Source organism: Anoplophora glabripennis, unplaced genomic scaffold (assembly GCF_000390285.2).
Source record: "Anoplophora glabripennis isolate ALB-LARVAE unplaced genomic scaffold, Agla_2.0 scaffold250, whole genome shotgun sequence".
In the NCBI taxonomy this organism is placed as follows: Eukaryota; Metazoa; Arthropoda; class Insecta; order Coleoptera; family Cerambycidae; genus Anoplophora; species Anoplophora glabripennis.
This window is the reverse complement of record NW_019416392.1, coordinates 573,443-591,651: the sequence shown is the minus strand read 5'-3', so window position 1 is coordinate 591,651 and position 18,209 is coordinate 573,443. Positions and strand designations below refer to the sequence as shown.

General features: G+C 33.3%; 2 protein-coding genes across 2 annotated transcripts; both read right to left on the bottom strand.

Annotated features, from left to right (window-relative positions):
- Window positions 1-904: 904 nt before the first annotated feature.
- Window positions 905-7,868, bottom strand: LOC108906500 (lysosomal-associated transmembrane protein 4B). Its single transcript, XM_023454411.1, has 6 exons — window positions 7,719-7,868; window positions 6,776-6,900; window positions 4,707-4,887; window positions 4,509-4,647; window positions 1,378-1,534; window positions 905-1,318 (listed from the first exon to the last, which is right to left on the bottom strand). The coding sequence occupies exons 2-6, from the start codon at window positions 6,881-6,883 to the stop codon at window positions 905-907; spliced, it is 999 nt and encodes a 332-aa protein (XP_023310179.1). The 5' UTR covers window positions 6,884-6,900; window positions 7,719-7,868.
- Window positions 7,869-9,004: 1,136 nt separating this feature from the next.
- Window positions 9,005-16,451, bottom strand: LOC108906508 (kelch-like protein 18). The gene is made up of 11 exons (XM_018709787.1): window positions 16,176-16,451; window positions 15,991-16,121; window positions 15,798-15,938; window positions 15,560-15,748; window positions 15,328-15,498; window positions 11,698-11,831; window positions 11,420-11,642; window positions 11,205-11,371; window positions 10,277-10,388; window positions 10,108-10,215; window positions 9,005-10,057 (listed from the first exon to the last, which is right to left on the bottom strand). Exons 1-11 carry the CDS (start codon window positions 16,365-16,367, stop codon window positions 9,847-9,849), a joined length of 1,779 nt encoding a protein of 592 aa, XP_018565303.1. The 5' UTR covers window positions 16,368-16,451; the 3' UTR covers window positions 9,005-9,846.
- Window positions 16,452-18,209: the final 1,758 nt, after the last annotated feature.

Below are 18,209 nucleotides of genomic sequence, written 5' to 3'. Positions count from 1 at the left end.
TAATAACAAAGACATAATATATTTTTTTAGATTTATAAGCTACTACATATTTCAACACGTTACTGCACCCTTAGATCCGGGACGAATATTCTTAACACCCGGGGCTTGCATATGGAGAAGCCGAATCTTTTATTACTTTATGAGATAACAACTAATTTATTAGATTAATCAGTTTATGTTTAGTCGCGCGTTCGCTTACCTCAATGTTTACTTCTGCTTCCTGAAGTCTCCGCTATAGACTAGTAACAATTTTTTTGTTGACCAATTAATACGTCGCAATTCATAATTTGATAATTTATGATATAAAAATCAATAACAAAACAAAATCTATTTTTATCTTTGAGGTAACCTTAATCTTAAGCAGTAAGACTCCTGTCAGCGTTTTCATTTCAATGTCAGCTACCAGTTCCCGTGAATACAAAACTAAACTCTTTATGGCAGATTTATGCATCAATTCCCAAATCAATAAACTCCCGAATTTGTTTGTTTATATACACTGTTTTCATAAACTTATGACATGTATAACGATACGGAACTAAAGTTTAAATATAATTCTTTTCAGTTTCATCTATGACAATTATCAGGATAACAGGTCTTTGGGCCTAAATAAACTTTTAGGAACTTAATTTCCAACCTTTATTGATCACCTATATCACCTATAACAACTAACTTATTATCGGCATCGAGACATTCAATGTTTCTGTAACCGAGAATGTTTTATAAACATACGCTGGGGACCCAACGCAAGGTTAATAATAATGTTCCTTTAAAAATATGTGACGCAATCACTTTTTTACGTGACATCTTTTTTTACACCTGAAACATTTTATCCCTGACGTATTCGATGTGGCTATGCGAGACAGAGCTTCGTTCTTCTCACAATCAGTCGAAGTACTCGGCAAATTTATTGTGTTGGCGTTTTATCATCTAGTGATTTCAAATGTTTGACTAAANAAGTGGATGGGGCAGACGTTCCTTCTTCGTTGACGATCGCAGCGCTGGTCGATTGAACCTCAGATTGACTGCCGCCGGGATAGAAAGCGAGGAGTCTCCAGCGATAGGGTGTCTCTTGCTCGGCTTGCAGGCTGGCGGGGTACGGCGGCGGCTGGTCTTCCATTATGTCCTGGTAGGATGGCGGAGGGGTCTGCTTCATGGCGCTTCCGAAGGCGGCCTCGTGGTCGCGGAAGAGAGAGGGGTAGTCGGAATCGTTGGCGCGGTCTGAACCCTCCGGTAGGATGTAGTGGATTGTGTTCCTCATCGTTTGCTGGCGGAGCGTTAAGTACTTGTAGCAACGCCAGATGACGCTGATCCAGTAGGCCTGTAGGTGTAATTAGAAGGATTTTTTATGGTTTAGATTACAGTTTTACGTTTACGCACCTTCCACAGCATGGAGACTAGAAATGCGGTGAGGACGATGAGCGATAGAACTTGGGGGCTGAGTTGGAGCAACGCGTGGCGGAACGGGAGATTCCAGTGTTCCGCTACGAGACGGTGGACGGATCGCAAGTAACAGAAGTAGCCAGTAGCGGTGAGTCTAAAAAAATTGTAATTCATAGTGCATTTATTCCATTCACACATAAGAAACATCAATTTTTTTTTTGACTTGTCAATTTTTAAAGCAAACAATATATTTTAGGTATGCGAAATGGCAACATTCGAAAATCATTTAGATGTTCCCCAACTTGAACTTGAAATTAATTGTGGGAAACAATTAGTCTGCGGCTACAAGCCCCATGTAGCATTGAATTACACCCCCAATATCTAGAAAATAGCTAAGATTAGCAGAATCGTCAAGACATAAACCGGTTGACCGAATTTAGCTATTTGGATGTGTATTCCCACGTTTTGAAAGAATTTGATGGAAATTGGTCTATTCCTGATGATTCTGCAGAGTAATAATTGTTTCTCACAATATTAGTATACCTGGTGCAAACTAATGAGAGTTTATTGAAAACCTAAGCTTGTGAAAAAGACATGTTGAAGGGGCGAATGTTCGTTGAAGTCCTGTGTGTGGAGTCGGTTGTAGGTATATGAATAAGCATCTGGTCGCCGGCGCCAGTCCGCCGTAGACCCTTCCTGAAACGCTCGTGCGTCCGGCGGCGTCTTGCTGGCGCTCTTGACGTAATGATTAAAACTGGGTCACTTGCGAACATGTGTACCCACACTAATCACACTTTTATAGTACCCATAAATTAGTAGGTCACTCCCTGCCAGTAGGTACAAAGCAATGCCTTATGCCAGTCGACACTAAGTAGCAATGACATTTAAGGTATGCCATTTGACAAGTAAATTGTAAAAACAAGAATTAGTCAATGGTACCAACACTTAAAAAAGTACCAATTTATAATATCTTAATAAAAATGAGCTATCGTAATATATTTTTAAATATTACTTATAATTAATGTTTGTCTCAGATCTCAGTTTTCAGTGAATGTNTGATGATTCTGCAGCGTAATAATTGTTTTTCACAATATTAGTATACCTGGTGCAAACTAATGAGGGTTTATTGAAAACCTAAGCTTGTGAAAAAGACATGTTGACGGGGCGAATGTTCGTTGAAGTCCTGTGTGTGGAGTCGGTTGTAGGTATATGAGTAAGCATCTGGTCGCCGGCGCCAGTCCGCCGTAGACCCTTCATGGAACGCTCGTGCGTCCGGCGGCGTCTTGCTGGCGCTCTTGACGTAATGATTAAAACTGGGTCACTTGCGAACATGTGTACCCACACTAATCATACTTTTATAGTACCCACAAATTAGTAGGTCACTATCTGCCAGTAGGTACAAAGCAATGCCTTATGCCAGTCGACACTAAGTAGCTAAGACATTTAAGGTATGACATATACTTTGTGAGGTAAAACCGTCACCCATACTTGAACTTGGTGGGAAAGGTCGGATAATTTTTCAATAAGCACTAAATTTTTACCTTCAGATTAATTTTTTTCTTTCATTTTTAATATTTGACAAGTAAATGGTAAAAACAAGAATTAGTCAATGGTACCAACACTTAAAAAAGTAACAATTTATAATATTGTTATGAAGAGCGGGAAAGACAGACCGAGCGACGGTGGCTGGAACGCCAAGGCCAGTGTGCGTGTCCCGAAACGCTGAATAGACTGATTGTTCATAATTTTATAAACATTTTTATATAAACAAGGTAGTTGGATACAGGAATAGAAAAGAAGGATAAGTTAGTTAGAATTAGAGAGTTGAATAACGAACAAATAATAATTGAAAATGTACATTTTACTGTGATTAAAGGAAATTATTGTCAATAATTATTTTTTGTTTATAATATCTTAATAAAAATGAGCTATCGTAATATATTTTTAAATATTACTTATAATTAATGTTTCTCACATCTCAGTTTTCAGTTAATGTGCTTTCGATGACAGAATTTTGACCGTCTTTTGGAAACACGTTTATTAGTACATGGAAACAACTTCGAACAATTTTTGTAGAGCATTTCGTCTATTGGTAAGTAATTCGTTTAATCGTTTAATTTTGGTGTTAGTTTTCTCGAACACAAAATTTAAACTGTCAAAACCGCCATCACTTCGATATCGTACAGCCAGTTGTTACACCCAAAACGGTTTTAAATTTGTTTAAACCTTCATGTGAATTTTTTTTACAATTTAAAACGTAATGTTTTAGACTATCAATTGCTTAATAAAAGTTGCTTATTTTCGTGCCCCTAACATCCTTTTCAAGGAACGTATTTATTTTGAAAACGCCCTGTATAAAAATGTTTTATAGATTTACGACATGATGGAGCAGTAATAAAATGTCATGTTTGTCAAATAATTTCTTTGGTAGTTTTCCTATTAGTGGACCAGTTCATATCCTAAGAAATCAACTATTACAGCTGCTGTGCCGGGTATTATTATCTGAATAAGAATAATTTTGATTATTTTGGCAGAAATTTATAATTAAATTCCAACGCAGTTGATTGCATCACCAAATACACCGTATAAAAGAAGAAACTTGGTAATATACATTTAAATGGAAGAAAAATTGTGAATTGTAAACGACACGAGACACAAAAATGCCATTTTAATAATACAGATACGTATATGCTACGTTATTCTTTCTTTTTTTATTTATTTAATGCAGTTCATTATTTTTTAATTTCTTAGTGACATCACTGTCTTTGCACGACAAACTATACTTATAATACTGCCATTTTTACTGAAAGATTGCAGCAGCAGAGATTAACATAAAATAAAAATTCGGTTAAAAATCAAGTATTACGAGTATTTCACGATAATCTGTATGAATAATGCATACACCTGGCATTGAGTTTTAATTGCTTATTATCTACTCCAAGTGATTTAATGCACATAAAAAAAATTAGTCATGTGGCACATTTCCAAGAAGTGTATAAACATAAAATTTAGATAATAAAAATATGCAAATCATAACTATGAAACAATATCGCCAACCATAAAAGAGTGATAAGGATTTATTAATACTTTGTCCCAGTATATAAATGTAATAAAATTATAAGACTTACGTGGTTATGGCGAAATCGAACAGCTGTAGGCAAAAGAAAGGCAGCAGTTGGGTGGCTTTTCCTTTAATCGTGCCGTACACCATCAAGAGGGTGATGGAAAGGGTGCAAACCGTCATGAGGGCGCCCATATCGATGTCCGCTGATAAAAAAAATAATAATTTGTACATGTTCAATTTAATTCATTTAGAGCAGGCTTACAGGAATAAATGGTTCGTCCATCCTGCGTAGTGGGCAGATAGTAAGGGTTATCGTCGTCTTTGATTTTGCTCAAAGGGGTGGGCAGAAAATCGTTCTGCGTGAACTCATCGTGTTTCTGGATGATAATGTGGTGGTTGCGCATTATCAGCGCTAGCACAGTTAGAGCCAGGACGTGCAATATCTAATGGAAAATCACAATTATAAATATTATGACCCTCGACACATTTAAATTAAAAACCACGGATAAGATCAATTTTAAGTCCTATAACACGGTTACCCATTTTTGGACACCGTGTAAAGTATATATTTTTTTTAAATGGAATATTGTTTTCTTTATATTGACGAACAAAATTTTTTTTTTTTCGTCACACTAGATGAGTGGTGATATTGATATTTTTTTAATATGGGATTATATAAATTTTTTGCATGTTTTGATAGATTTTTTTATTCTTTTTCCAACCATATGAAATTTGTATTCCTTTGCATAATGAAATTTTTGAGAATGAGAAAAGTTTCAGTCCTTGACTTACGGTGCTCGCTTTCTAAATCAATCTAAACAATTTTGCATACCACTATCTTTCACATATCAGTTTGTTTGTAATTGCTGTCACATTTCAACTTATAACAGTGTAGCGAGTACAAATAATAATTTGACAACTTGTTGTTTGATAGTTTTATTGTCAATAACGATTGTTCCTACTCATAGACCCCTTGATAAAGTTAATTTAATGTAAAATTGAAAAATAAAAGTAAAAAGTGCAATTATCTCTAAAAGTTGTAACCACAGCCCATACAATGCCTACATCACGTGAAAGATAATTAATTTCTGCACAAGATAGGGCAAAAAAATACAGGGTGTTCCATTTAAGTTAACAAAGTTGAAGTTATCAAAATGTACAGTCGAAAATTAAACACTCGGTATCATATTTTCTAATTTATGGATGTTGTGTAAGGTTGTTCCATACGTGTTCTACTCGCACACCGAATCTCAAATTGATATCTAATTGCTGGAATAAAATACTGAAGATCTCGCACAACCTTGCATCTGTCAAATTTTTTATAAAAATGTCAATATCTCTAAAAATATAAATTTTAAGAACTAGTTTACTATTAACTGTGCAAGAAAAATCTGAATTGTTATACAAAGTGACCTTAAAATTTCAAGTAGAATCCAAAAATGCAAAAATATATGGGATGTTCCATTTAAAATAACGAAGATGGCGTCGATTTATGGTACAACCGGAGACTTTGAAAATATTTTAGTTGTGTTTCTTCTACTGACTTTGATAAGTTGCCAAATTTTCAAATTTTTTCAAATAAGTATTTTTCCAGATATCAATCGTGGCGATTCTCGGTGTGATACACTGTATACTTTATAGGGTGTCCAAAAATGGGTAACTATGTTAAAACTCGAGGTCTTTATAATCAAACATTTGTATTAAACTACACAGAAGCAAATTTAACACATCTTTTATATTAAAATTGTGGAAGCTTTGCACGATGATTTAATTATCAGAATTAATTTATTTATTTGCCTTCCTAGCCTTAAGTATTTACTTCAATATTTAAATCATGAACTAGTAACTGTTATCTGAGAATTACAATTTAACAATGTATTTATATGCAAATATTTAAAAACAACTTATCATTACAACATATTTTTTAAAATGACTTTCAAACAACTTACATTGAATTTTATACCACACTTTTTTCTTACCCGTCGGGTAAAATGTATTCATAAATAATTTTGTAAATACCGTATTGCATAAAAATTAGTTAATTCCACAACATATCCAAATACATATAAAAGCTCAGGATGTCATTAAAGCATATTAACGAGCAATTTCATGCAGAAGTTCGCAGCAAGCGGCTGTTCTATAAAAACAACGTTTGGAGATAAATGACATTTCTAAAGAAACATAATATGACAAACCAACACGATAACCAAAAGGTCATCAAAACAATAAAGTCCAACTTGAAACTGCGTTTAAGTGTGCCAGTACTTTTATAATTAAAATATTTGGATGTGATGGCAAAATTTGTTGCAATGCAGAAAAAAATATACTCACCAAATGCCATATTCCAAAGATAATCGTTGCCGTTCGGACATGGAGGCAGAAACAGCATCTCCACTCGTTGTTTCTAATCGAGCTTAATTTTAGGCGCATGGCGAACATTTCAAAATCTCAAAAACCTGTGAAAAAATATCTATTGGTATTTTTGGGTTAAATTAATTCCAAAAAGTTATTATTTAATTTGTACCAAACAAAATAATTTTGCATACAGAAGTATTAGCCGTGTCATAATAACTTTATAGTTTAAATATTTACATTTTCTTTATTATTATTATGACACGTTCTATAAATAAATATTAATTGAGCTGTATTAATAGCTTTGCTTTATCAAGACATCTAATTGGAAAACTTTATGGAAAATCAGTAAGTTAATAAGTACCTTTTCAATGATATTCAGTAACATTTAAGTTCATCAATATTTATTAAAAGCAAATATGACTAAGCTTTAATCAAATTAACAATAAAAACAAAAACCATGAGTTTATGTATCATAAAGGAAACTGATAGCGGCCCATCCACCACAATATCTTATCTTAGGATGTGTAAATCGCTTCAAAACAATGCCCCCGAAAGGAAACAAGATAATACAATTTTTTTTATTTTAAATCCTTCCCACGAAAAGTTCCGCGATATGGAAAGGTTAAATTTTATTACTAGCTATGCAACAATAATTAAAAATTGCAATTGTAGCAACTAAACTATTACACTAAATTGTTTTGAACTTTAAATAATCCCACACATTTACAGGTAAGCATTTATAGAACGAAATGGTTAAACTGCAAAAGTCGTGAACGGATTCATACATTACGTCACAATTCAATAAACATTAATAACAGCAATAACATTTTCGTCCCAGATCTATAAAATACATTTAAGGTCGACTGCCATTCTGAATTACCTTATCGACCGCTTTTGCATATAAATATAGAATACACACCCTTGATCTTGCCGCTGCCGGCGGTGCACAGTAACTAAATAAAGACCTCGCAATTAATAACTGATTTAAATCAATTTTACTAATCTTTAACGAAACTACAACTGCAGTCAGCCATTGGCACTGACAGATTTTTTCCTTTTTCGAGGTCTATAAATACCAGCCTAAAAAAATGAAAAAAAGTTGTTTGTTGCCAGGTTTGCCAAACCAATCAGCATTTGAATATTTATATCGAGGCGAATTCTCAGAAATTTATTTCTATGGGTACACTTTGTGCGTTCAGTGCTTCCATTGGCTGTTTTACAAGTCGGTACCAACAGTTGGTTGTAAAACAAAAATTACTAGTTTTTAATTTTGATGTTTGATGTCACATTATTGTTTTGCTGCCCTCGATATGATTAAACAGTTTATTTCACAAAATACCTCGGAACAAATATTTCTACTAAAAAAATCTCACAAATTTTTTAGGAAACGAATAGTTCTACCATTATTCTACATTTTGTGAAGTGGGGGAAAAGTCATAAATCAAACGATTCGTTTCCCAACTAAAATAGATTTTCATCATTCTATACAAACGTCCAGATATTTCGAGAAGTCAATTTTTTTAATTTCAACACCCTATGTCTCGAAAATTAATGGTTTCTGTACCCATAGTTACCTAACCTTTTTGGCTGAAACTCGCTCGAAGAATTGCAACACCCTGTATTTTCTTGTTCGACTAATTGTAAGCGTTTTCAAATCTGAAGGTGTTACTCATACTTTATTCATTTGAAAAAAGTTTTTTTTTTAAATAAAACAAAATGTTACTCCTGTAGCCTCTTTTATTTAGACAAAAATCAATACATACATTCTTTCTTATCTCGCTGATAATTTTTCTATCTTTGAAATATTAATCATTGTCCAAACATGTATACTGATGCTTATTGCAGATAAATTACAGTGATACAATAATTTATATTTACATTTGCTTAGTCACTTGCTACTACCGAGCCTTCATAAATGCTTACAAGACACGTGACCGCTAAACTTAGGCAACGCAACATTGTAGGGCTGGTACTGGTAAAGAAAATTCTCTAAATCTGGCATCACCAATATTAATGATGTTTACAATGAACAACGACAAACTGTTATGTAAACGCTCGAGATAATGTGAATGTTGATTGACTGAAAAATTACACCAATCATAGCCGACGAAACAAAATGTGCCTTTATAATGTGATGTTAAACTTATTGATTTAATCATTTTTAATTTTACCAAAATTGCCAACATGAAGGAACTAAAATTATTGTTCGATACTGTTCGTGTGGTTTGTAATCATTTATGACGCTCTATACAACTTTTACGGAACAATAACAGCACCCTCCTAAAGCTTTGAATGTGTTGTTTAAATCTGTAGAAAATTAAATATCATTCTTATGTGAGGCTTAAAAGTGATTTATTAAACATTAAGGCTTGTATCTTAGAGCCACTGTTCACTTAAATAAATACCTATTGTATTGTAGTAGGTCAAATGCACTGTAGGTTCATAGAAATGTAATTGAGTACAAGTAACTATAGGCTCAGAAAAAGTAACTGATATTCTTTTATTATTTGACGAAGCGTCACAGAAATAACTGATATCGAAATATATTATATCCTAAAAATAATCAACAAACATTTACTCAATTTGATAAAACTGATTCGAGGGTAATTTTATAGTGAATAAAATTCAAATGCACCACGAATTTAAATGCTGAAGAGATATACGCATACATTATTGTTTTATATCTATTTGAACCAAAATTTTTTTTAAAAATATTTTCCATAAAATCCAAATATGTTTTACCCAAACCAACTAGGATTTCTCGATCGTTGACATGACTGTGTTGGCTAAATGCATAATGCGAAGGAATAATAGAACTAAAAAAGGATAATAAATGTTTTGTTGGAAATTAAAAAAAAAGAATCTCTTCCTTAACATAATCGAATCATGGCAAACGTCCAGTCTTTTTGGCGATAAATATCGAAACATTTTCTGATACTTACAATATGACTAGTAAATGTTTACCTATGTAGACACAGCTATTACCTATATTTTTTTAAAATGAATATAGTTACTTATATTACTGGGACTTCCCAATATTATGTGATCTATGGAATGGATATAACGCCGAGGCCAACTCCACCCTCGTGGGCAATCATATCGGCAGCGTAGGTCCACTTGTCGGTCTTAGGATCGTACACCTCAACCGTGACCAGATTAGAAATGCCGTCGTATCCTCCGACAGCCCACAGTTTGCCCATATTCGCCGTTAACGCCACCCTGCTCCTTTGGGCGTTCATCGGAGCAACATACGTCCACCTGCGGATTTATTTTTTCATGACGGCCAACGATTTATATAGATTACTCACTTATTGGTGCTCGGATCGAACATTTCGACAGTTTGGAGGAACGAACTGCCGTCGTACCCACCGCAAGCGTATAATTTGCCTCCTAGCATCGCTACACCCAGACGGCATCTTCAACACCAAAGAAACATGGCAAAATATACAGATTTAAGTGACTTTCTATCAAAATTACCTTTTTGTTAACATCGGCGGTGCTTCAACCCACGTATTGGTGGCAGGATTATATCTTTCAACGGAATCGAAGATGGAGAGACCATCGTGACCGCCAAGGGCATATATATAGCCTGAAAAGTGAAGCTATAAATGTTTATGTTATTACGAAGGTTAGAGAGTCAATCGCAAATTCCATGTTTGTATTTTCTTTTTGTGCAAACGAAAAATATATTCAAAGCCATTTTATTTATTTTTTAAAACTGCTCAAACAACTCTAGTCGTATGCCACTATTCGTTTGTTACATTGTACAACACCTTCAAACATCCACATACACGTTCAAACCTGTTTGAGTAAGTCACGCGTTGCACAAACAATTTCAAACAAGCTCAAAATGTTTGCACAACACCCTCTGTTGTGTAAATTGTGCAGAGGCCACAAACATGTTTTATTTAAAACCTGAAATGATTAATTATTTCGGCTAATTGACAGCTAGTCTGGTACCCACAGGTTAGTAGGTCACTCTATGTCAGTAGGTACAAAGTAATGTTCTGTGCCAGTAGGCCTTGAGTAGCAGTGACAATTAAATTTTAACACACAATTTATAGGTTATATTTGACCCATATCTCTATTTTGTCAGCTGTCATGTGACCAAAATCTTTTCAGCTCTGATGATATCAAACTCAGAAAATTATAAGAAATTTTAGTTATAATTCCAATTGTTGAGTATGTTTTCTTCTTATAAATGAATTTTTTGCGAGAGTCTGAACATTTAGAACAGATTTTTTTAATTATGGGAATAATGTTCAGAAAAATATTCTGCTTCTATTATTTTAGAAATTACAAAATAGCGAACAAAAAGATAGCGTTAATTGTTTCTTTAGGTCTTAATCTCTACATCGTTTTTACGTTATACATAATTTACGCACTCATTATGATTTGCACTTACCTTGGCAAGCTATGACAGCGCCTGCGCTCCTAGATTTGTTCATCGGGGCCAACGAACACCAAGAATTTGTACTAGGGTGATACCTCTCCACAGAATTAAGGGAAGTCACGCCGTCGTAGCCACCGCAAACGTAAATGATGTCGCCTAAAGCCGTTGCACCTAAAGCGCTACAAAAATGTGTTTCAGACTGAAATATAACTTTCAAATATATTCACCTTCGTTTGCATATCATGGGACTAACCATCGACCACTCCTTCTTCACGGCATCATAGACTTCGACACTAGACAACCGATCTTTACCGTTGTAACCGCCAAAGGCGTACAACTTGCTTTTGAGAACGGCTACACCTAGACGGGACCGCATCATTGACATGGGTGGCGCCATATGCCATTTGTCGATTTTTGGGTCGTAGTACTCCACGGTAGACAAGGAATCACCTAGGAAGTTATCGATTAAGGAGATGTTGTTACGGACATTGTATCGGATCGTTACCGTGGCGGTTTAGGCCTCCTACGACATATATGTAGCCTTTTATGTCACATACTCTTGGCTCGGTACGGAAGCTTTGGATTAAAGCCCGTCTTTCCGGTATCAGGTGGAAAGTCAGTGCTTCGTCGACCAAGTCTCTGTATTATGAGAATTATAATACATATTGATTGGTAATTGACTAGATATATTTTATTTTTCACTGATACATCAGAATATTTAATAAAAATAATGCTATAGCCTATTTTGAAATAGTATAGAGCAGCGGTCGGCAACTGGCGGACTTCGGAAGGTAAAATAAAGGACCGCCAAAAATGTTTTGAAAGTATAAATTACTCAAATATATTCTTCAAAAAATGTTTTTTGTTTATGTTTGAGTGCCACCCTTATCATTTTTTCTTGTATTTTACAATTTTTTGACTGATTTGAGTTCTTAATGGTTAGTAAGCAGATTAAATTTGAGTCGCAAATTAAAATACAAAATTTGTAAGAAATATGATTTTTTTTTCTGGACGTCATTAAAAATTTTCAAAAATATCGGGATGTTCGCAGAACGCCAATCTGAAACATTTTTTTTTTAATGAAATACATATTCCATTTTTAAACCAAGTGTATCAAAGTAGTGGAGTGGCAGAGACTGACACTACAATGAAAAATTTTGTAATAGCTGTTTTACATTGACAATTTATTCATGAATAAATTGACGGAGTTCTTCATGAATTAATTAACGAATTTATTGGTAAACAGTGTGGTTTTAGACTGCTACAGACTTTGTCAAGTTTTTTGACATATGAATCAGTTCTACCAATGAATCAAAGAAGCAAATAAATTTAAAAAATGTCACCTTTCCACTTATAATTGTAGTGATACAACAGCGGTACCGTTCTGACACATATTATAAATATTAGTTTTTGTAAGAAACAAATCAGTAAAAACAATGCAAAACTAGTACAATGCCACACAATTATTTACATATTCCAATAACATAACCTCATTACTGATCTGAGGCTGGAAATCTGTTGGGTTGGTACTTCCGAACTTCAAGAATAAATTGACGAAAATTAGAACATGCTCTAATTCGTCAAGAACTTGATGAATAAATTCATGAAGTTATTTGACAGCAGATTTGGTGCATTACACTTGTCCAATTTCTTGATGAAGGACTTCATGAATTAATTTATTAATAAATTGTCAATGTAAACAGCTATAAGATCAGATTGCTTTTGTATGACTTTCTGATATGTTATTTTAAAGTCACAATATTATTTTTAGGTTGAATACGGATGCATGATTTACTTTTTAGTTTCAATTTTATTTTTCCCTTTATTTAAAACACTGTAGATAGTTTGTTTCAATTATTTTCATGCACTTTTTTGTATTTTAACGAGAGTATATTTCGACGGACTTGCCAATTTTTACTCGTACTGTTAGATCAGGGCGGATCTGTTTTGAGGTGGATGTGGCAAGAAAATTTTTTCTGGATTACCTTCAGTACAACTCACATAATAAAAGTGTAGATTCCTAGATCTGGGCGAGGTCCGGAACATTTTCAAAATTTTAAAAATGCTTCAAAAATTTAAAAAATACCTATTTTATGAGTTTTTTTACTTCTATCTTGGAATCTATGAATTTTGGAAGAATACTGAAGAGAAAAAAAGTTTTAGAATTAAATTTTGCACAATATACTGTAAGTTAAGAATATGTAAATTTATTACCAGCAAAAAGGCAAAATAATCAAGTTTTTTTGATAATTTTTTTGAAATGTTTTAGTTGCTCTGAGGGCATTCTAATTTTGGTAACAAAAACTTTATGGTATAATAAAACAACACATCAAAATTCATTAAAATCGGTTCGGTAGTTTTCGCAAAATAATTTTTTGAAAAAAAAATGAAAAAATTTTCTCAAATTTTTAAAATGTTGCACAGCCACAAATAAAGCATCTAGATACTTGAATATTTTTTCACATAGAAAAGACTGTTCAACCTTTCAAATGGTTTTTGAAAAATTGTAATCGGTTGAATAGGATGGACACAGTAAATTTTTAAACATTCTTTTTTTATTTTTAAACAATTAGATTTCATTTATCAATTTACATTTTAGTTTTTTTCAAAAATTATAGTTTTAAATTACTATTTTATCTTAATTTTATCTGTATTTAACAAAAAAAATAATTTCCAAATAAAAAAAAGTTATTTATTTAAATAATTATAAGTAAATATATTCATATTCAGTGTTGAAATAAACAAATTTTTTCATTGAAAAAATGCAATAGCATAGGGTATATACAGTATATTTAATGCATAAATAACAAACTTTGTTTATAACAAAATATGTGCATATCAGACAGTTGGCATTACGATATTTGAATTCCTTGGCTCGTGAGACATCGGATAAAGAAAAAAGATCGGAATTGGTCCATTAGAAGCCGAGATAATGCAATTTTTTTCGTACCTTCGCATTTTGAACCTCCGAATTCAGTCTCGGAGCGAAAGCAGCCTCCTCCACTTTTCGCGCGTGCGAACGACTACTTTTCTGCTGATTTATCTATGTTGCCGATAACTTATGGATATGAAAATTTTTTCCAGCTTAGAACTTGGAAAAACGAAGCCACTGGGTCAAAGATTCTTGCTAAAGTGTTTATAAATTAATGGTACATGGCGATAAACTTTGACTGCTTATATCTCGAGAACCAATAAACGGAATTTAACTTTTTTTTTTTAAAAGAAGCATCTTTCCGAGTACCTACTTTAAAATTATAATTTTTGAAAAAAACTAAATTGCAAATTGATCAATGTAATGTAATTGTTTAAACATAAAAAAAAGTGTTAACTTTAAAAATTTACTGTGGCCATCCTAATCAACCGATTTCAATTTTTCAAAAAATTATTTTGCGAAAACTATTGAACCGATTTTAATGAAATTTGGTGTGTTCTTTTATTATACTCAAAAGTTTTTTTTTTACCAAAATTACAATACCCTCGGAGCAATTAAAATATTTTTTAAAAATTATCCAAAAAACTTGATTATTTTGCCTTTTTTCATCAATTATTGCTAATAAACTTAGATAAAATAGGTATTTTTTAAACATTTTTAAACATTTTTGCAATTTTGGAATGTTCCGGACCTCGCCCAGATCTAGGGATATACACTTTTATTATGTGAGTTGTACTGAATGTATTCCAGCAAAAGTTAGCTTGCTCCCCTCTTACATCCAATAAGTGGGACATTTCGGCATATCCGCCCTGGTCTATGTTTATTCTATCTTAACAAGAGTCTTGCCACTAATAAGATAATATCCTAACAGTTGGCAAATCTTATTGTACGTTTTCTTAGTAGATATAAATAAACATACTTTCTGTCAATATTACAAAGTATGCCTGACTTAAAAAAAATATTTATTTCTCTATACTATTTCAAAATAGGCTATAGACTATAGTAACTGCATGTTATTTGCATCTAATTTGAATTATAAACAGTAAAAGCAAGTTCATAGGGATTTATTGAGAATTTTAATGAATTGTTAAGTACACGATAATGACATCATTAATAAAAATGTCCAGATTTAACCTCGAAACTTCCTATTATCAATTATGAACGCTAAATTGTAAATCATTTCTTGAAAAATGTAGGACTTACCGGCATTGAATGGAATACCTAATCTGGTCTTCGTTACGGACCCTATCAGTTATATAAAGTGGCGATAGCAGTGGCAATCTCACTAACGACAAAAGTTCTGGCAGATGCTCCTTTCTTTTCTCAATGTCATGCTTCATCCACCTCATACAGGCCTCGAAAACTTGTTCTTCGCTAAAAACAGTATATATATTTTTTATATTTTCAAAATGTGGGGTGTGGATAATTATTATACCTTTCTACCCTTAAATCATTCTTGCTCAGCAAATCTTTGATTTCGGATAGGGACAGGTTTAAGTATTCTTCATGCTGAGAGACCTCATGGAAGTAAGATTCAATATATTTTTCTGCAGAATCTGCCAGTGTGGCGCAGCCAAGAGATTCTGCAAAGTGCCTAAATCCTAATGCGTTTTGCGGATGTATCCTAAAATGACTTTTCTTAACACCGGGAATCGGAAATGTACATTTCTTACCTTTGCAGTAAATAATTTGCACAAGCATCCCTTACTTTGTTCAGCTGCAAGTACGAAGCACCGATCATTATACTTTGAACATTATTTTTATCCAGAATAACCTTTCCTGAATATGCGAAATTCACCAATGCCTCCAAAGCCCTAAAAATTGATTCATAAAGGACATATTACCAATAACAGTGTTTATACTTACGTTGCATCTATGCATTTGATTTCAATTTCCTTATTACGAGATTCTATCATATCGTTCATAAACATGGCGTGAAAATATGGAATGGTTGAAGCTAAAACAATTTTATGAGCACTAAAGTGTTGCCCGTCAACCTGAAGAAAAAAACATTAGTCGCTAGTTAAATGGAAGTAACTTTGGTGATTTACCTTAAGGACGACATCACAGAGTTTTCCTTGTCGACGGATATCAGCCATGAGAGGAAAGGCTGAGGGAAAGAGATCATTTTGTTGGAACACTAAGTTTTCGTTATTCATCTCCAGTACGTTTCTAGGGTTTTCAGTCACGTTCCACTGCACGATGTGGTCGTGCCCATCGTAACATGAATTCCATTCCATCATATCTCGCCGCAAAACCACTGAGATTTTATTTAATTAGTTGTTTACTAATAGAGTAGAATTAATTATGAATCCGTCAAGTGTCAGTGTCAGCAGTGTCACCACAAGTCAGGTCAGAAACTTGTATGACCACGTTCATTCTGTCGTTTCGATCTGATTCACTCTAACTGCTCTGTTCAGTTCAATATTCTTATTTCCAAAAGAGATTATTAGCAAAATTAGATGTAAGTACATGGAATTACAAAAATAAACTCTCTTGTAATAACAGATTTTAACAAAATTATGTTATTGCCCTTTATTAATTTGCTCTAAAACATACTACTAAACTGACTCATTGTCAGAAGAAGAAGAAAGATAAAAGAGGTTAAATTCCATGACGATAGATGGCCATAATCCTGCAAAAATATTTGAGATTTGGAGTTTAAATATTTTAGGTATATCTTCTGGAGGTTTAAAAATCAATGAAATCAAATTAGTTCATATGGCGATTACCAAAATCATCTATAACTAATTCAAATTTAAATTGTATAGAACCTTCAACTTAATAATATTTTAAATATATAGGTAATAAAACAAATTTGAAATTTGCATTAAAAAGCTATGATTTATGTTTTAGATTATTTCCTCTTTCATGTGTAATACGTTACGTAGTTGTCATGTAAGCATAAATGTGCAAATTAAGCGTTATCTATTTCATGTTTTAAAACCATTCCACCTCCGTTTTTCCTTTCGCTCCATTTGCATTCGCAAATCCAATTCCCAATTCAAATCAGATCCTGTCCGAGATAAATCTGAGCGAAAAACGGACCTCAACCACTGTAAAAAATGCCCGTTTTATACCGTTATCAGCGTCAAACTAGCCAGTTATCATCTTCCTAGCGCGCGGCTGCGTCGTCTCCATGGCGACGCGTCCTCGAGGGGACGCCGGGCGTCGCGGCGCGGACACTACTCAGTTTTGCGTGGAGAATCGCGCGGAACGTACGCTTTTGGCTGCTGGCGACATCGCGCAGAGTTTTCGTGAATTATGTAAACAAGTGGGCTTTGCTTTGAAAAAAACAGCAAATGACGCTTGAAATAATGGGGTGGGTTTGTTGATGTTGAGCAAGTTTGTTGTTAATTTCTAATAAACTAGAGACTAAAATTGGTTTTGTTGGAATTGAATCGCCAGAGTTCTTGTGTAGAATTGTAGAATAGACCCTGAACGATCTCCGTCTTCAGGTGAGTTTGTCTTCTATTTAACAATTTAATTGTCAAACTTTATAAGGTTAGAGCTCTCAAACTGATTTACTTGTCGATGCTGTTATGCTTACAAATTAGTTTGCTTGTAATTATTAAGTAAGATTCTCATTTAGAATCGGTAGGTTGGACCGCAATAAGTAAGTATAATATTCCAAACTTTTAAATCACGCTGAAATTTTTTTGACCGTTTTTTCCGACAGACTTAATTTTATATTTCCTAATTGTACGTAAAATATGCAAAGAGTGGCAAAATATAACGTCTTAAATGTAGAATGGAATGATTATGAAGTTGAAAATCTGTCCGACTTTCATGAAGTCTGGAATATGAAATTTCTAAACTGTGTTAATAAGTTTTTAAGTTTCTTATTGCAGAAATCTTTTATCACCAAAAAGTTTTAAGGTTTTTTTAATAACCTAATGCCACATACTTTTTAAATGTACAGGGTGTATCTTAATTATAAATGAGTACAAATATTTTAGAGCATTTTAAGATTTTTTTTAATTTTAAATTGACAATAACTAAAATTATATGTTTCACAGAAAAAAACTTAGTAATGTAGTAATGTTTTGTTAGAAAAAAACATGTTTAAATGCAGTGTTCGAAAA

Excerpts from the sequence above, each read along its gene's own strand:
- LOC108906508 (XM_018709787.1), bottom strand. The coding sequence starts at position 16,367 with ATGATGGAATGGAATTCATGTTACGATGGGCACGACCACATCGTGCAG. Across the intron at positions 15,939-15,990 it reads ATCAAATGCATAGATGCAAC|GGCTTTGGAGGCATTGGTGA; the intron begins GTAAGTATAAAC and ends ATCAATTTTTAG. Across the intron at positions 11,372-11,419 it reads CCCATGATATGCAAACGAAG|CGCTTTAGGTGCAACGGCTT; the intron begins GTGAATATATTT and ends ACATTTTTGTAG.